This window comes from Stenella coeruleoalba, assembly GCF_951394435.1.
Source record: "Stenella coeruleoalba genome assembly, chromosome: 10".
Lineage (NCBI taxonomy): Eukaryota > Metazoa > Chordata > Mammalia > Artiodactyla > Delphinidae > Stenella > Stenella coeruleoalba.
The window spans coordinates 16076158-16097270 of record NC_137156.1 but is presented as its reverse complement, the minus strand read 5'-3'; the positions used below and the strand labels follow the sequence as shown (position 1 = coordinate 16097270).

Sequence of the window (21113 nt, the reverse complement as noted above, 5' to 3'; positions counted from 1 at the left end):
GTCACGATGCAACAACACTCACTGTCCTCCCACTCCATAAACGAGTGGTAATGACATCATCTCACTAGCTCCTCCCCACAGGAAAAAAAAACTGACAGAATTCTAGAACTCACTTTGAAGTTCAAGGTACCACTCTCATGCTGAAATAATACTGCCTTAAGCCAAAATGACTGATGGGAATGTGCTAGAGCCTTTAAGCAAAGGCAGACTTTTCTTGACTGGAGTGACTGTGTAATATGTTTACATGGATAATATAACTCAGTTACTTTTTCTTCTTTTACTGTTCTCATAAACACTAAATTTGATCAGTCTTCAAATCAGTTATTTGGAATCTTCATTTTTCCATCCTAAAAAAACTGTTTAATTCAAAATAAAGTCAATCATAACACACACACACACACACATACCCCACATATGTATAACTAAGTGAATTTAAGGTACTTTTGAGATTAATTTTTTTTAACTGACTTTCCTCTCCTTCTGCCAACCCTCCTGTAATCCAATATACTATAAGAATAATGCCACTGCTTACACAACTCCTTCTTCCTACACTTGAGAGTTTAAAGGTAAGGGGCAAGACAGGTTTGCAATGTTTTGATATAATGTGTTGCCATGGAAATGACTGGCTTGTTCCTTATGAAGCACCATGACCTCATTGCAAATGAAAAAGGAATAGGATGACTTCTGAGGATTCAACTCAGAGAAAAATTAATAGCTAGGAAAAAGAAACCCAAAAACCGAAGAGACAGTCTGGAAAACATTGCAATGTCAAGAGTTATACTGAAATATTTTCAAAGAACTTATAAAAGCCTGACCTCCAAAATAGGAACCCTGTAATCAAAAAGGAAGATATAATATTAATGTGAAGATAAACCATTCAAATAACATGGACCAGTGGTTTCTAAATAAATACATTACACCCTCAATCTTGATAGACTATGAGCAAAATCCTATGACTTTCTGTGGGTACATTATAAAATTAAACCCACGCCATACTTTTCCCTTCCTAGAAACAGCCTGCTTTTTTCTTTTTCATTTCTTTTTCTTTTCTTTTTTTTTTTTTTTTTTTGGTGCCCCTGTTTATACAGCTTATCCCTTATCACACTGACAAGACTGGGAACCACACCAGATGGTCCCCCCAGACATAATTCTAACAGGTTTTTTGTGCAAACAAAAGATAAAGAAGGCTACAGCAATGATTTACTGATATCTAAAGTTGAAAACTGACAAAACACAAACTGCTTTTTTCTTACTGTTTGAACTGTTTATCCTTTAAACTACTAAGATAGATATGGCCAAAATTAAATATGATTTCAAACTACAAAACCAAATACCCAGCTTTAACTGCCATTAAGTTTTGTCTTTGAGTTACCAAAATGTCCTAAATCACATTTTTTAAAAACAATGTCTATCATTCCCTTTGTACTGGCAAAAGGGGAAGAAATTTGTAAATTTCTGACTTATAAATCTCACTTAGTTGCTGGCTATGAAATAAACTACTCATCTGGATTTTTCATGAGCAAAGAAAATGCATTTGAATTGAAAACTCCAGAATATTTTCCCCAAGAAGAGCTAAAGAATGAATTAACTGAACCAAATCTGGAATCTTGGCTGTAGAACTAAAGTCTATTCTATTTCAAAATAATGTACCAAGTGAATATAACACAAAACCAAATGGAAAGTGTCCCCCAAATTACTCATCCTTCAAGATTAAAGAGTGTTTACACACCATAAAACAGAAGCTCCCTCATGACAATCTAATTGCAAAGAGCACTGTTTTTACGGTATACCTGAAAATCCAGCAAAAGCCCCAAATGATAATATATAATGAAACTGACAAGCATCTGAAATAAACTACCCAGACATCAAGCAAAAATACACCAGACAGACCCACAGGGCTCTTGTAATGTAGGTCATGACTGTCAGACCATAGCAAAAACATGGTGACCCTTGATAAAAATTAACCTTGATTATATGTAATCATGCACATATTTTGCTCTCAGTAACCAGCCCTCTGAAGTAAGTCCATAAAGCTGCAAGAAGTGGATATCAGAGTTGGCTGGGAACTATTTTTCACCAAAGAAAATGTCTGTCTCGTCATCTATCTATGGAGGTATAGGGGTAGCTTCAAACAAAATAGTCCAAGACCTCTGGGGCCTCCAAACATCTTACTTTCTCAGAGATCTTACTGCTTCAACCAAATGCACTTACTCTATAGTGTGTTTGTACAGATGTCTAAGACTCCATAAAAACCTACACGTGCATACGTTCTAGCTAAACTCCTTAACCTTCTAGAGGCAGAATATGTCTGTTTTTTTGTAGAAAAATTATAAAAGTAAGCAAATTAAAATCAGATCAGGAATAATAGGCCTGATCATATAATCTCTTACACCGTCTCTTTTTGTAGAAATCACTAACAAAGTCTCTGGGAGAGAGGTGGTGCTAAAATGCTGACTTTCCAGTTAATCCAAACTCATATAACCTCTTACGAAAACTTACAGGACAAAAATTCCCCACGCAGCAGAACAAAAAACGAGCATGTTCACATGGTACAGACACTTTATCCACAGCTAGTTAATTCAGGTAGTGACAGCGTAATACTCAACGAGCCAGTGCTGTCAATCTGAACCAGCCAGTCACACTGCCTTCTGCGGCCACAAGGCAGATGTTTACTTCTGCCAGCAGCCATCACACGTGAGAACGGAAAACAGGACCCAGTGAAAGACTGTGCTCAAATCAGTGCAAATCCACGACCACTGCAAGAGCGGTGGGTCACAAAGGTCACGTCTGTAGGGCACACATCATTCAAGGGAAACAATAGGTGTTCTCTGTACAATGCTTCCAAATCCAATCTAAACCCACTGTACCAGGGGTAAAGCACATAGTTTTCTGATGTAGGAATATCCAAGATCCAGGACACTAAAACTGTACGAAGTGTAATCTAACAGTTGTTATTTGATGGTCTGTGCCCTAAACCAAATATTTTATTTATTTCTGAACAGAAAATTAATTCTGTCGGACACAGAAGAAATCTAATTTTGACTTTTACGGCGAAAGTATGGCATTTATTATAACTCTAAGACTAAATAAAAAGCATCATGCTGATGTAAGAGATAAAATTTAAAATAAATGCAGCGTATTTTCTTTTAACACATATTAGGTTCACTTCCATCTGCCATCTTTTTGGAGGATGAAAAACTCCCTAGCTGAAATATGTTTGCTAATAAATATAACTTGAGATTTTTCTTTGAAATTAAGCTGTAAAAGTGTTATGAAAACTGTCTTGTTTGCAGACGGCGCCAATCACATACTATTCTCATTATGGTCACTATACACATATTCTTAATATATAAATAACAAACACTGACAAGCAAGGTAAAATAATAACAACATTGGATTCCACAATGGAAATTTTCAATCTGAAAAGGCAGGTCTAACATACTTTTCAAAAAACGCAAACAGGAAATGTGCAACAGTGAGTTGTGCAGTGTGGTCCTTAAAATCCTGAACTCACTAAATGTCATCATATTAGTAGGAAACTCTGGCTACAGGCTAATTTAATACTTAAATGTTAATATAATTTTCCCATTACGACATCTGCCATGAATGTTTTTTTAACCAATAAAAGGTTAGAAAACGGCACGTAAGGAAGAAAAGAAAAATCCTCCAGCAATATCCTTGCTACATAAAGTCATAAATATGCATTATTTCCAGGCCTAGTTTATTAAAAATTACTATACTTTCAAAAATGTGTGATTTGAGCAGAAATAAAGGAAGGAACTAGGTTAATAAAAAAAAAAAATCTAAAAATAAGATAACTGAAATTAGGCTACTGTCTTGCCAGGCATGAATATATAAAACAGTGTAATTTTATTTAAAACATGCGAAGACTAAATCCTAAAATAATTAATTTCTTTAGCCACCGCAAGACAAGTGAGTCACAAAAATAGCAATGGATAAATCTTGTTACGAATACTATAATGTGGACCTGTATGTATGATAAATAAAGTATAAGAAAGCACGCAGCATTTCTATGTAAACTGCTTCTGAAGGATTATTATGGAATGCACACACTGACTGAACTTAAAGTGCTCGGGTTTTAAACATTAATTTACTTTGACTATGTGCATGTCAAAATGAAAGATTGCTGTCTGGATCCAGACATGGCGTATTAATATTGAACACAGGCATTCACTTCAGGTCAGTAGTCACTCCAAGTCGACTTCAGCAGGTGGTAAAAGTAATGTACTCATTAAAATGTATGTGTTACGAGGTTATCTCCACAAAACAGCTCTCAAATAGAGGTAGCCTTGAAACTGAAGCATTAGATATGCTAGAACCAACCTCTATTTGTCGTAAGTCTGGAGAAAATTGAACTTACCCTCGCTCCCTAATAACCAATAAATTAGTTGCTTTCGTCAGTATCTAGGGAAAAGTCAGAGTTTAAAATTCCACAAAGCTAACCTGGCTGCGTCCAACAGAGTTAAATGCTCTTGAACCAACCTATACAGACTAGAGTATCATTTTAGATCCAGAAGCCAAATATGGGAGTTTTCTTCATTTTGGATGTCTCAGTGTATTTCTTAATTAAGTAGAAATTCACTCCTTTCGAGACATCCCTGGTGGCACAGTGGTTAAGAATCCGCCTGCCAATGCAAGGGACACGGGTTCGAGCCCTGGTCCCGGAAGATCCCATATGACGTGGAGCAACTAAGCCTGTGGCCACAACTACTGAGCCTGCACTCTAGAGCCCGCGAGCCACAACTACTGAGCCCACGTGCCACAACTACTGAAGCCCGCGCACCTGGAGCCCGTGCTCCGCAACAAGAGAAGCCACTGCAATGAGAAGCCCACGCACCACTATGAAGAGTAGCCCCTGCTCGCCACAACTAGAGAAAGCCCATGTGCAGCAACGAAGACCCAATGCAGCCAGAAATAAATAAGATTAAATCTTAAAAAAAATTTACTCCTTTCATTTCAATTAACTCTATTCAAATTATTTTCCCCTTCTGTGAGATAATAGATTTCAGTTCTCCAGACTAAAGGCATAAAGCTCAAGACACTAGAGCTGATTCAAACCAAAGAGATCCCCCCCACCCCCGCCGCCCAAAAAAATTACATCTGACCTTCAACATATACAACAGTGTAACTACACCCAAAAAGCTCAAATACGTTTTTTTAAATTACTTTCCAACGTCAGGGATAAATCTTTTCCATTTATACCTGGCACACCTAAACTTAAACAAGATCATTCTCTTTCACTTCTCTCACTCCTAAGTCACCCAATTATTTCCACTAACAGATAACTCACTTCTTCATTTTAATAACCTTTTTAACGTATATATATAACTATCGTCTTTACAAGTTGTTCTTTTTTCCCAAAAAAATACTGATCCATTTTGTACATAAATAAGCAGACAGGGTCCCCAAATTTGTAATTAATCATTTCAAACTGCTTCATTTACTCATTATCCATCCAATTACTAGATAAGGGAAGAACGGGAAAAAGACAGGTCAGCAGAGACACGGGAAACAGAAGTCTTCTTACAAGGATGAGCCCGTATCTGCCTTGTTCACTGATGAATACACAGCACCACAGGCACACGATGAGTATCTAATGAATGAATGAATTTATAAAGAACCAGAGAGCACTGGAGTTCACCTCACTCATTTGAGATATAAGTAAACTGAAGGATTAAATGGCTTGGCTAAGATCACAAGGTAAGTTGGTCAGCTTTGCACAGAGTCTAACTCAACAGATGCTGCTTTAACGTTGAGTTTTTCTCCTTCTTTCTCCCACCTTTAGTACTTATTCTTTAAGCTCAACACAACTCTTTCTAGACATTTATTACGTTTCCCTTTCGAGAAATATAGGTGGAAAGTAGTGCCTCCCCAATCAAGGGGCTAATAGTTCTAAAGATTTCCGTAGCAGGAGAATATATTTGAGGGAATCTAAGATCTAATTGGAAGATAGAACCGGGAGACCAAAGGTAGAAAAAGAACCCATGGAAGCCCCTATCAATATCTGTAAAATTTACTACAGTCTAATAAAGACACTGCACCTTCTACAGTTTCATTCAAATGTGAGTAAACTTCTTTTGGCTTGCAGCAGATAAAATGCATTCTAAGAATGTGTCCAAACATTTGTAAGTCCAATAGATTCCTTTCTTACTGCAAAGGATTCCTATTTTGGGGGGGGGGCCCAGGGGCCTTCCAGCACAGATCTCAGCTGCCTCCCAGCTCTCAGATACAAGATGATAAGCACTAGTGCCCCAAAGTATCCCTCTCTTCCAGGATGAAAGGTTAAAACCTCTACATACGATCTATGAGCCATTTTTCTTCCTTTCTAATTGCCAACCCTCAATTCGTCTTTTCTAAATTATCTTAAAAAGCGGTGACTTAAATATACCTAAGGAAAAAATTCTAACAATCCTGAAAGATTATGTAAAAGTAAATATAATACGGTCTACTGGAAATTCACACAAAATAAAATCATACTGGGAGTGGGGGAAAAGTCTTCAAATTTGGTGCCTGGTTTCATATTCAGATAAAGGATTTTTCCATCCTCCATAACACCTGTAGGTTTAAAAGGCAGAACACCAGAATTAAGCATTCTAGTGGCAGCCAGTCAATGCTAATTAGTATGACACGCTTAGACTTATCAGGGGGTCCATGACCTACCCCATAATGAAATCTAACTCACTCCAAACGTTCTTGACCAAAGTAAAAGCATTTCTTTGGCAGGTGGCAGAAGGAATGATGAGTCAGGAAGAAATACTCAACACAGGCCAGATGCCTTAAGGTATCACCAGTAGAAACAGGAAAATTACAAAAACCAATTGAGGAAACTAACGAAGAACAATGTGCCTATTCTGTTCAGTCACTTTAAGCAGGAAATCTATACTTAAGGTGCCCACGAATCACAACATTTGTAAAGCACCGACAAGGCCACTTACTATGGTCAGGCTCATAAAAGGGTCTCAAAATTTTATAAAAGACTACTTGACCTAGAAAAATGCTAAATTTAATTCTTTCAGGTGGTAAGAAATCATCGGTGGTTTACACCTAATAGTAAAGGCAACACAAATGAGAAACCGCCTCTGTACTCCATGGAATCACTCAGTAAATTTTACCTGTTTCTCATGAATGACATGAACATTGATATAAATTCATTCAATGAACACGAACCAAGTGCTTATTACAGGCCAAATATGGTAATAGGTACTAAGAATACAAGAAAAAAGGGCTCTCTCTGTACTCAAGTTCAGTCTTACAGGAGAGAAAGTTATGTAAACAAATAATTCCAGTAGCGTCTAATGAGTGCTACAAGCAGAGATAAAGATAATCTTGGTCGTAATAGTATGTTAAGGAAAAGCCTGCTTTGGAGGTGTGCTGGGGGAGATGGGATAAGGAGGAATGGAATGAGAAATGTTGGAGAAGGATTTCACACCTGATATTTCTTAACCTGATGCTGTACCTCTTTCAGAGTGAGAGAAAGGTGAAAAAACATGACCTGCCCACCCAACCCTCATATTTCTGCAACAGTCAAATGGGTTATTTCACAGGCAAGAATTAAAAAGTCAAAAAAAGATTTATGTATAATGGAATCACTTTGCTGTACATCTGAAACTAACACAATACTGTAAATCAACTCTGGTCCAATATAAAATACATTTTTTTAAAAAAGGAGAAAAGAAGCCAAAACAGAGATAAGTAAGTTCACTAGCAATCCATGTCACCTTTAAAGCAAGACCTCCAATCTTCCAACTTCTAATCCCTTATTCCTTCTATGAAATCACTCCATTCTGCCTCACTGGTTCCCCCCACCGGAAGCCATCTATTATACATTACTTCAATATCCCATCCTCATTTCCTAATTAACAGTCACCATCAAGAAAAAGATGTGCAAGAGAGAAATACATAAAACTAAAAGACATTTAAATAGATTAAAATAAATAAAACATATTTAAATTAAATTTCATTAAGTTACCATTCATTTCAGAGACTCAAATTTAAAACATACATAATGGTGACTTTTCTTTATTAATACTTAATATAATAATAGCTAACATTTATCAACCATTTATTAATTTTCACAACAACCCTGTAACCCATTTTACAGACAAGGAATCACAGGCTCAGAGAGGTTTGAGAAATACTTACTCAGTTATGCCAAGTATGCTAATTTAAAAATTACCCCACGTTTTTCAAGCATTTGAGTTGATCAGTGTCTTTTAGATCAAGATGAGAACCAAAAATGGGGGACAACAATTTCAAGGCAAAGCTAAAGGGACATTACACTTTCAGATAAAGGGCTAAATATCAGAAGGAAAAAAAATCTCTCCAAGTATACTTTTTATAGAAAGAATAAAAATAAATTATGTCTATTTTGTAATTTCCTCCATTACTAATGCATGCTTAAAGAAACTGATTCTGAGATAAATTTTTCTTGTACTTTTCCAGTCCTTGACATAGACTGGTGAGTGGTACTGTGGACTAACAAGCATATTCAACCAACACAGATGACTAAAATTTAAAAGGTATAACAGATTAACATATCTAGGCCACACAGAAGGGTCATAAGGTAAGATCACCAGCATAAATTAGCGCATTATTATAAGGCGTCTAAAGGAGCCAGACAAAATCTGCATGATAGATCTTCTTTTATACGAATATATAATGCTGATTGATTGGATTTTTTTTAATCCTAAGTATTTTAGGAAAATAATATTGCTTGTATAATATCACATTTTACTACTTCAGGTCCTACCCTGAGAAGCACATTTGCCATTATGGGGAGCCTGGGGAGGAGCAGGGGGTGGGGACCTGTTGAAAGCATTTTGGGGGCACTTAGCTGTCTTTCTCAGTTTCATGCTTTTTAAAAAAGTTATTCTGAGTGCATTTTTGCACTTTCTAATTTCCTTACAAAAATCCCTAAACACAAAGTCATTTAGGAAAATAATCTTTGTTATTTACCAAATCCCTAGAATTTTACATCTAGAAAAAGCCTAGGTTAAAAAACAGATCTGTTTCTTGCTAAATGATTAAAACACTTCATTAATCTCTACAATAAGAATATCCTAAGAGTATGGGCTCTGAAGTACTGTAGTGTCACAATGCTTTGCTTCAATTTTTCATACTATTCATAGCTCACAGAACAATTGTCAAATATTGGAAGAAAATGTCTAAGTGACAGTCTTTAGCTACTGAAACAGGTGCTGAATAATCAAATCCTCCTTTAATTATGCATTTTTAAACAATTCAGACAAACCACATATGTGTTATTATTACTAGCATCAACAAAAGCAGCAGTAAGAGTGAACATTTAAATATAAGCACATACACTCTCATGAACATAAAAGAACCCCTCTAACTGCCAATTGTGTCTTCACTTCCCCCAAACTACATACATTTAGTAACTGAGACAGTCACTTCAGAGTTATAAGGATGAGTTTTTAATGGAGGAAGACGTTAACTCTTTATTTCTAAGGATTAGTACCTTAAAAAGGATACTTCAGAAAAAAATAACAAAAACTGAAATGTACAAGTTATGTTGACTTCAAACATTTTCTGCTTTTAAATAAAGGAAACAGTGGAAGCACACCTGAAATTATCTCAGATTTTTTTAATCTTACACCCAAAACAAGAGTCAAGCATTTTATATTAGTAACAGAAGCATTTTGTGCTGTTCTACATCCAGTAAAAATCACTGACAAATTCTGTTTATATTAAAAAACAACTACAGATAGCTTTTATTAGACATAAAAATATACTAATTGTATTATCTTCTGGGGTCATAAACTACGTTGGATGTAATATGCTCCCTGAATAAACAATCAGGGAGGTTTTCACCTAACTGTATGGGAAATGTATGCACCACATCCTTTATATAAATAATCCTCACTTCAAGTCAAATTCGTATTATCTAATTTTTGCATTCTTCACCTAGAGAAGCTATTCATAGAACCTAGATTCTCCTTTCATCTCACTACTGCCGGTAGGAAATTCAAGCAATGAAAGATTTTTCTAAATTTTCAAAGGTACTTTTACCATAAAGTAACATTCCAGAATGGATAAACCTATGTGGTATGACCTAAAAGCCACACAAATCATTTATTTATGGCTGTTATGTTTTAATCACTGGATAGTTTTTAGAGGCTTAAAAAAATTAATGGGTTTTGCTATACAAAAGCAACTATGTTTTCCATGAAACATTAGCTGTCACATTAATACAAGGTTTTACCATTAATTATATTGGATTATACAGGAGTCTATGTCTACACGATGATTGTTAAATATCTGAATTTCCAAACCATTTCCAAAAAAAATGTAACCTGGTCCTACTAAACCTTACATGAATTAAAAATCCATTTACAAAACAGAAAATTAAACATTAAAAAATATAACCTCAATTTAATAATACATTTGCAGATAAAACATGCAACACATTTTTCATCAAAAAGCAAAATATTATATATACGTAAACAGTGCCACCTTTTGGTACATTTAGGAAATGAGCTTCTAAATTGTACAAAAATATCTTTAAATGTGATGAGAGAGCAAAGCAAGAAATTAAAAAAACATCAGTTTACAATTTAATAACATTAAGATGTAATAAATGTTACTCATTTTAAAACATAAATATTTTCAAAAACTAAAACGTTACCTCATGTTTATATGTTTTCATTTCATTTTCATGAGGTTGGCAGAGCACCATTTCATTTCAAAGAAAACTGAGGCTCAGAAAATGTTAATGCCTGACTCAAATATCCCTCAGTTAAGAATGGTTGAATCATCAGTATCTTGAAATTGTTAGTTTTAAATTTCAACATTAATTCTTCAATAAGATTTTACAAAATTTTATTTGTATAATGTTTTTTGTATACACTTGCAAGGAAAAGATATTTATGTTTAAATTACTACATGAAGAACATACAAACACTGACTATACTCTCACAGTTGTTTACATTTCACGAACACAAAAACTCTTCATCTAATACAGTATTCTTCCTACCTCTATGCTAAAAGAAAAAGCCTTCACTGAAAACTGCAAAGCCTTCTCTCATTTTTTTCCTCAGGAAAAAAACAGCCCTTGTTTATGGCTTGCACGCAATTTGCAACTTACCTAAAACACAGATAAAAAGCTGCTACAAATGAGATGGAAATGATAAGCTTCAAATATTCTCCCTAAAGCTTCTTTGCCTTAATTTGATCTCCTATTTAGGTGTCTGTATAGCATTTTCAATGTCTTCTACTTTTACCTCTCTCACTGATTTCCTGAATAGTTTTTATGAGACCATAACATAGTTATTCTAGAACACCCTCACAGCTCCCTTATTTTTGTAAGCTAGCTAATAACTCAGCTCTCACATGGAAAAAAGAAAATATTCTCAATGATCTTTGATTTATCTGTTACTATGGATTTTACTCAAAGTGCAGTCATCAAGTAGTTTTTCATGGAGCAGACTTCAAAATCAGTTAATATGTAATGAACCCATCCTAAATTACTGCACACTGCCACTCAATTAAAAAGAAAGAAAGAAGACAACAGCTGATAAGATGGTAGCTAAAATGGTTACTGAAAACACTGAAAGAGTAAAAGCAAAGAGCAAGCCAGAGGGATGGGCCAGAAGTACTACATCTTCTGTGAAACAGAACTCCACGATCAAATGCAATAATTAGACGTTAACTCAGAAATGTTCATTAATTAGCCTCACCTCTTGTTCATAACATATTCAAGAAAAAGCACAGTATAAGACATAAAAATTGGTAAACCTAGCCATTTCTAAAAATGATTCAGTGGGAAAGACTGAATATGAACATGCTAAGCATACATTTTTAAAGGATTCCCTTTCACCCCACAGCTCTTTTTTCATCACTGGGAGCGCTGGATGCGCCCCCCCTCAAGAGTAAACAACATTCTGGATCTTCTCTAGAGACTCTTGATTTCCCTCCCCTATTTCCGAATGGATGAAAATCCCACTTTGAAAAAGCCCTTAGTTTTAATTCTCTCTGCTTTTCTCCCTGGGCAGAAAGGGAAAAAAGAAGGAGGAAGTGCCACTCTCGTTGCCACCCTGTACTATGCCCCCTTACCAATCACTACAAATAACTCACTGAATACAAGCAACGCTCCAAGATCACTTCTCTCTCTGCAAATGCACAGGCATACACACAAATACATGGAAATATATATGTAACAGAATTTTATTATGTTTGAAGGAACATCAAAATTTCTAATACTGAATTCAATCCCATTAAGTTGAAAGCAATTACTGCTTCCAATTTAATAAGAATGGATTAAATTAGATTTCTGATTCAATATAATTTGTAGCGTCCATGTCAGGTAAAGTGATAGTACGAGGATCTTATCTGAGACATGTCAGGACCATGAAGACTGGACTTGACAGCCACTAAATAGGATTCTACTGAAAAATTCAAGGGACTCACACACATACCACACGCCACATTTATTTAAACTTTAGAGTATACTTTAACTTGTATTCTTCTATAAAGAGAGAATAAAACTACTTCAATACATTATAGTCAAAACATTGTTTTTACTTGTTCACTAATGCACATGCAAAAAACACCTGAATTCCTATCGTGCGACAGGTACTGAGTTTGATGATGAAGATGGTAATACCAGACACACATGGAACACGTTTGTACATAGTAATATTTAATCTTTAGAAAGGACTGCTGTAGTCATCTTCATTAAATAAATAAGGATACTGAAGCACAGAGGTGTTGTCATTTGCCCAAAGCCATAAAGCTAATACATGGCAGTAGCTGGCTTTACAGCCTGGCTCAATATTAACAGCTGGCTACAGTCTGCTCTTCATCACTAAGCAACAGTGTCTCTGAGATGCCAAAGGTAAAGATGATTAAGACAGAAGGAACTCACACACCATGGGAGAGAACATGTAAAAAGAAGATAAATTACCCTAAGACAGGAAGTAGCTGAGGTACCACCCTCTGCGTCTCTAAGCAGAGGAAGTAAGCTGAATGGCGGCAGTGCAAGTGGAGATACAGCTGTACAAGCAGTTACAGCTAATGATCAGATTAGGTGATCAGAGGTATAGTCACAACACACACGCATACGCAAAAAGCCCTTAAATCACCCATATATATGACATACACGAATTTGTGTATATAACACAGTACAAGAATTCTTAGAAACTGTTAAATTTGAGAAGCACCAAGCTACAATGAAGGAATATCCAAAAGGAAAGTCTCTGCAGATGCCTGGACATTCAAATCATCCTGAATTAACCATCAAACATGTGTTTGATGCTGGTAAAGTGGGAATGAGTGGGAAATTTTAAAGTGCTGTAATTTACTCCATTCTCCTTTAATATGAAACCTCTTTAACCTTAATATATGTTCATAGATTTGGGGATTACTCAAGATGCACCTTATGTGAAGGTTAGTTTTTAGTTAAGTGTGAAAGCAATGTAATGGTAAAGGTATCAAATGTTTGTCCTCAGATTCAGAAACTCCCACTTTAGCATATGCTCTTCTGGGCAAAAGGACAATGACCGCATTCTACAACAAGCACAGTCAGGGCGACAGAGCAACGACGATGTCAAGCAGCAAGCAATGAGCGAATCATTTCACACGCGGTCTCCAGCATACGTGTGGTGGGCGGGTATCTGAGCCGGGTCATGCTGCCTCTGAAAAGGTCAATTTGTCTGACTCTTGTATAAGTACTACTAAAAAGTTTAAAGAGCAATGAATCAGAATAAAATAAAGTGTTAACTAATTTAATGACTTCTAATAATTTTATTAGAAGACTATTTGTAACACAAAATTCACTTTTCATATTAATGGCATAGATGCAGTTATCATGTAATGTAATACTGCCATCTACTGTCCAAGAGCTAAAAATACATCGTCTTTAATCCAAACCAACTAGAATTTTAACAGCCAAAAAAAGAGCCAACATTATTTTACATGTTCCAGTGTCAACATCTGAAAAAAAGGTTTTTTCCTCAAAATCAGGGACAACAATGCAAAAACATAGATTTTTAAGTGAAGCTTTCATGGTAATTACTCATCTGCCCATTTTCTTAAAAAATAAAATAAAGTTTAAACACAGGCTATTTCTAAATGAATTATCAAAAATAACTTTTACAAAATCTCAAAGGGCAATATGAATCATTAAGCAATTAAGCAAAAGTGAAGTTTATGAAAATCCGTTAGTCTCTGTAAATTTGTCACTCATAAAAATTCTAAAATATTTTGAAGGGTGTACTTTAGGCAGAAAGATTCCAGATAAAGGTCTGAGGTGCAAGATGGAATGAAGAGTAAAGACAGGGACAAATATGTGGATGTGTTGAATTAAACACTGACCATATAAAATATTAGTAAGTCCTAGAAAAAAAAATTCTAAAATATTAAAACTAAAAAATATTTTTAAGTTGTTCAGTATCAGAATGCCAGCAATTTTGAAAAGACTGGTCATCTTAATACAGCTGAGCACTCCAGTGCATTTATTCACAAAAATTACTGCAACTATTGTGAGTTGAAGTACTACCACTTACATGCTACAAGAAATGCAAACAAGAAGTTTAAGTGACCTGAAAAGGTCAGGCCAAAAGTGGAACAGGATGAAAAATGATCGAAAGTTCCCAGAGAAAAACGATTAAAAAAGATGAAGTTTTCCCGCATCTACCAGTGAGAAAATTGAGCTTAAAACTTTTATCAAAATAATGTGATTATCATGCAAGTTATTAACTATGACTGGGCATTCACTTTGACATAATATCAAGTTAAAAAAGTCAGGACCTGGAGCCAAAGTATTTTAGAATTCACAAGAGTGAACTAGATTTTCTCTTTATCTCTGTAAAAGGTAAAGAATCTAACGAACCATGCAAGTTCACTCTCAAACGTAAGGAAAACAATGCTCAGGATTTAAACAAGAACAAAATTAACACTACTTAATTTGTATGGATAACACACAATTTAGTACAGAATCAAAACTAGTGCCACTTAGTAGGCAGATGGTTGAAACACAGTTTTATGCTTCCTATCACAAGAGGAGATTCTTGTTGAGATGAAAAGACGAGATAAAAAAAAAAAAACTAAATGTTCCCATGCTCTATTTAAAGAAGAAAAAGAAAACTAGAATGTAGAGATCAGAAAAATCAGCATGTATCCTATTTTATGTCACAGTAATGAAGAGTCCCAACATATGAGTATCATACCACAATACTTGTTCATCAGATTTGGCCTCAAACGGCCTGTGACCATTCAAACACTAAATATATTCTCAAGATATAAAGATCGCCACCAATGAGGACAATGAAAATAACTGACCAACATTCCAAAAGAAATAATCCAAAAACAATAACCAAGGCAGCATTATTTGTGGGGGAGGGGGTTAGTCTATAAAAATTGCTCACTTGAAGAACACACTCATGAAATGTTTGTGTTCAAATCATACTTCTGTAAAAAGCCACTGTACCTACCAGGACAGTTTAACTGCTTTCCATAATACTAATTTAATTCTATCATGCAAACAGGTATCTGAGTTTTAGAGAATGACATCATTTTTCCTCAGCAGGTTTCATTCTTTGAAATGAGAAGCAAGCAGGCATTATAAGTTATAAACCACCCTTTTCCTCAAAATAAAAAGGATTTGAAAGAGGCAACGAACAAGCATTTACTTCTCTAAGTCTCTGCGAGGTCTTACTATGGAGTAATTATATTCCTAGATTCACACAGCTAGAAAAGTAGCAATTTCAAGTATATATCTAATCTCTCTTTCTTCCCCAAATAGTAAAAATATCTACCATTGGTAACTGAGATTTCTGAATTTCTCTGTATACTGTTTTCAGTAACTTCTGTGTACATTATACATAATCTATTATATATCTCATTCTTATCAATTACAGAGTTAAACGAAAATATTTTTGGTCTACATGTGATTAATGAAATATTATAAACTATTAAGCAATAATAATTTTTATAAATTCCCATTATTCCACAATAACAAAAGAGACCACTGGCATAGGTATCCAGAAATCATTCATATATCTAACCTAAATGAAAGACCTGTAGAGATTTCCTTATTAAATATTTTAAGGAAGCTAATGTTTATATTTTCTGGGCCTATGGCATCTAGACAAGTAAGAAAGTGGTCCTACAGTCTACTGCATGCAAGCCAGACTAGAATTAAAACTGCTAAATTTCTGAAGTGGGTAAAATCACAGTATGTAAAATTAATACAAATACATATAAGTAATACAGGCATATAAAAGAAATAAACTACAGTAACAAGAAAAATAAATTTCACATTCAAGTGATTAAGGAACCAATTCCCCTTTTTACTATTCCCAAATAAGAAATGAAAATTAGGTTTGCATAACAAAGTTTAATATTCTTGTATAAACACATCAAGACTTATTTTACATAGAAGAGTACTGTTATAATACTAAAAACCTGCTAATAGGCTAAAATGAATTAACATGTGTTAGATATTAAATATCACCTAGGATAAGTCAAGCTCTGAATTTTTTTAATATTTAGGAAGTTATCTTAAAGGCTATTTTCTTAATTTTCAAACTGTACCATCAGAATGTATTAAGGTAAGTACAGGCTAAATTATACAAAAATTACTAATGAACACAGAGAAGTAATTCTAAAAGCAGATTGAGTGTTTTTACCTGTTTTAAGACTGATTTTGCTGTCTAAAGAATGAGTTATGAGGACTTCCCTGGTGGTGCAGTGGTTAAGAATCCGCCTGCCAATGCATGGGACACGGGTTCGAGCCCTGGTCCAGGAAGATCCCACATGCCATGGAGCAACTAAGCCCGTGCGCCACAACTACTGAGCCGGTGCTCTAGAGCCCATGAACCACAACTACTGAGCCCGCGTGCCACAACTACTGAAGCCCGCGTGCCTAGAGCCCATGCTCCACAACAAAAGAAGCCACCGAAATAAGAAGCCTGCGCACCGCAAGGAAGAGCAGCCCCTGCTCACCTCAACTAGAGAAAGCCCGAGCGCAGCAACAACACCCCAACGCAACCCAAAATAAATAAATAAAAATAAATTTTTTAAAAAAAGAATGAGTTATCAAAAACAGAGTTAATGACATACAATTACTTACTTATTGAAGGAAACAATGCTATGAAAGGAATAACTTTCCAATCGGCCCTTCTCCTCACATCCATCTTGAAGCTAGGACAGGCCAACTACACATGCAAAGGCAATGTGCTATGTGATACAGACTAGTGGTCAAGAGCAATGTTTTGGAGCAACAGACTTTACCGCCCATGTGATTTAAAGTAAGAAACAACCTCTCCATTCTCACCTATATGAATGGATGCTAATATGTCCTTTTGTCACAAGGACTAAGCATGATAACACATATAAAGCATTGGGCCATTCACTGCCTCTCACAAAGCATTCGAATTATGTTCCCATTTATTGTACATACAACAGAAACAGATACAGATGGATGTGCCAGTTCATATACATATATATTCCCTAACTCTGTCCACTGAGAGAACCTCGAAGCACTGATACTTCACAGTAGCAATAAGCACAACTAGTGCCCAGATCTCTGGTCTGGTTCTACACACTATTCTCCTAATGAAAGGGGTCAGGATTCCTTGGAAAAGTGGTTGCTTCCAAGGCTGGGGAAGGGAAAATACAACACTAGAATATCTTGTGGTGCCAGAAAATAAGGAAGTGCTCAAAAAGGAATGGGGGCATGTTTGAAGGACACAGGAGCCAGTCTAAACAAGGTCCTATGGCCAAAGCTGGAACAATACAAGAAACAAAATAAATAGGGCTTCCCTGCCGGCGTAGTGGGTGAGAGTACGCCTGCCGATGCAGGGGACATGGGTTCATGCCCCGGTCCGGGAAGATCCCACATGCCGCGGAGCAGCTGGGCCCGTGAGCCATGGCCGCTGAGCCTGTGCGTCCAGAGCCTGTGCTCCGCAACAGAAGAGGCCACAACGGTGAGAGGTCCGCGTATTGCAAAAAATAAATAAATAAATAAATAAATAAATAAAAATAGATAAATAATGATAGCTCTGAACTATAACCTATAGAATAAAATAAATATCCATGAGTTCATACTGATATCAACAAATAAAATGGGGAGGAAAGGACAGCCCTTCCTTACAGAAGACTCTGATTAATAAATGTGGAAGAAAAGAAGAAAATAGAAAATCACCACTAGGCAAATATCACAGTAATAACTTGCGGACAAGATCCACCAACAGATACTAAAATTATCGAATACTAAAATTACTAGGCAAGAGGTTGAGGAGACACAGGGTATTTATTAGTTACAATGAGAAAAATAGTAACTTTACTGTGGAGAAATCTGACAGACAAGGGGTAGTGTACTAACATCATGAAGCCCCCTGCCCGATGTGATGCACTGAGAAGGATATAATATCACTTCTGTGCTCTTCTTGCCAAAAATGCATAATTACCTTACTCTAATCTAAGGTAATCATAATTACCTTACTCTATCAGACAAACCCAAGGTGAGGGACATTCTACAAAATAATCGATTTTCTTTCAGAAGTGTCAAAGTCATAGAAGATGAGAAAAACCTGAGCAACTGTCACAGATTGGAGGAGACTAAGGAGACATTACAAATAAACATAAGGTGAGATCCTAGATTGGATCCTGGAACATAAAAAGGATGTAAATAGGAAACCTGACAAAATTCAAACAAGATTTGTAGTTTAGATAATAGTATTGTGCTAACACTAATTTCCCAATTTATTAATTATTCTACAATTATGTTAGATATTAAGATTAGGGGACCCTGGATAAAGGACATATACAAACTCTCAATTTTACTACTTTCCTGAAAGTCCAAACTTATTTTAAAATAAAATTTTTTTTTAATATTATACACACACACACACACACAGAGTCATCCCTAAGTATGTTCAGGGGATTGGTTCCAGGACCTGCGGCAGAGACCAAAATCCGCATATCCTCAAGTGCCATAGCCAACCCTCCATATCCGAGGGTTCCACATCCTAGGATTCAACCAACCACAGACTGTAAACATAACAGTGTATGTATTGAAAAAGGTCCCCGGATAAGTGGACCCACACAGCTCAAAGCTGTGTTGTTCAAAGGTCAACTGTAGTTACCTAGACAACATGTATTAGGTATCATTTTGTTTTCCCTTAAAATCATCAAATTATGCTAAAATGTCCTTTAGTTGCTGAAGTTAGAAAAGATATCTCTAAAAAACTTATCTCTGAAAAATTTAATCAATAAAATACATTACAGATCTCATTACCTGTAATTTTATATCCATAAGCAGCTAGTTGTCCAGCCATATATTCTCCATCTGAATTATTATGAGAACAACCCCAAGTCCGTATCCAAATTTTCTGTATGCCTGGAATAGTGCTGTTAATGAATTAAAAAAAAAAGTCTCATTAAGGGATTTTTTAAATAAAAAGCACTAGGTAATTTCTGGGCCCATTATGCAAAAATACTCACTCACTGCAATCCATTCACAGGCTATTGATTAAATGCACCAACTTAATACATAATCTGCTGTTACACCAAAAATCTAAATACAAGATAAAATAACAGCACAGGATTCTAAGTTAAGACTCTGTACAAAAAATATCTTTTCTCTGAGTTGTATTTTAAATTCAATACTACTAAATATTACCACTAAGTTCAACTACTGGAAAGGTACAAACAAGTAACAATAGCACAGAAAATGGTTCTAGCAGCAATGGCAAATAAAGTTAAATACATCTAAAGACTACTATATACTAGTTACAATCTTTATTTTACAACTTACAGATATAAATAACTGAATCAAAATGAAAATCTGTCACTCTACAGCACTATTCAAAGCATTCCATATATAAAAATACAGTTCTGAAAAATGTAATATTTTTACAAAAGAAATAAAAGGACTTTCAACTTGGATTGCCGTAATAATTAATAATTAAATAGACATTACCTTAATGACATGTTTAGGACAAACTTAATAAACTTCATTCATTAAAATATAAGCAAATTTTAAATTCATACATCTTATGAATCTGTTCCAAACAAAATAATCAAGTGTATTAAAACTCTCAACAATTTACTAGGTAAACAAATATAAGCATATTAAAACTATGTAACTGCATATTCCTTTCTGGCTACGTTGTATTAGAATTTCACTAGAGACCTAATATAACAGTGTAAACAGCACAATAATTTGTGCCCAATGCCTTTAGATGATCCACAAGTATTTGTAAATTTGCTAAGAAAAACCAAATGCCCAAACCACCACTATCTCATAAGAATCACAAATTCAATAAAATTTTTAATGTGGGAGTAACAATTACACACCAACTACTGTAACAGCAAAGACATCCAGCCAGGGGAGGGTGCAGGGGGGGAGCTATCTTTGTGCCAAATACTGCCCTAGGCCCTGCCTTTAAGAAACTTGCAATTTGACATCTTTTTCTTCTTTAGTCAATGACTTTGCTAAATTTAAAACCATTCAAAAAACAAAACAAAACAAAAAAACACTACACATTTCCTCTCAAAATTTCAAAGTTGTTTTTGTTTTGTTTTGTTTTTTTGTGGTACGCGGGCCTCTCACTGCTGTGGCCTCTCCCGTTGCAGAGCACAGGCTCCGGACGTGCAGGCTCAGCGGCCATGGCTCACGGGCCAGCTGCTCCGCGGCACGTGGGATCCTCCCGGACCGGGGCACGAACCCACGTCCCCTGCATCGGCAGGCGGAGCTCTCAACCACTGGGCCACCAGGGAAGCCCCTCAAAGGTTTTTTTAAAAGAGACATTACGTATATCATATACAGTAGTGCCAGCCACTCCCCTGGTATGATACTGAATATAATTTCAAAAGAAAAGAAAAGCTTACCTATCACTTGGTGGACTGTTTTCATCTTGCAAATATTTTTGGGTATTTCGCCTTCGCACCTTTGGAACAACGTGCTTTCTCGCAAAATGCCTATCTTGGGGCTTTGAATCTTCTTGTGACACAATATCTTCTATGTCATCCAGGAATGTATCACAGGATGCAGAAGGCATCTTCTCTATCACATAAAAAAGTTATAAATGATTCAAGCATATGAGTCCCTCAGAAAATCTGTTCAACAT

At 35.6% G+C, this 21113-nt stretch overlaps 1 protein-coding gene across 11 annotated transcripts in view; it reads right to left on the bottom strand.

The window, feature by feature from the left end:
- Positions 1–21113, bottom strand: part of CDKAL1 (CDKAL1 threonylcarbamoyladenosine tRNA methylthiotransferase) — an 819912-nt gene that overhangs the window by 786067 nt on the left and 12732 nt on the right. For 7 of the 11 annotated variants that reach the window (XR_013830328.1, XR_013830329.1, XR_013830330.1 and 4 more), the window contains 2 exons: positions 20875–21049; positions 19280–19392 (listed from right to left, as the gene is read on the bottom strand). Coding sequence is in view for 7 of the 11 variants with exons in the window: in XM_079935369.1 (XP_079791495.1) it covers positions 19280–19392; positions 20875–21049 (288 nt within the window). In the remaining 4 variants the exon portion in view is untranslated. Of the gene's footprint in view, positions 1–19279; positions 19393–20874; positions 21050–21113 lie in introns of those variants that run through there. The other 4 variants (XM_079935372.1, XM_079935367.1, XM_079935368.1 and 1 more) reach the window with 4 other exon arrangements.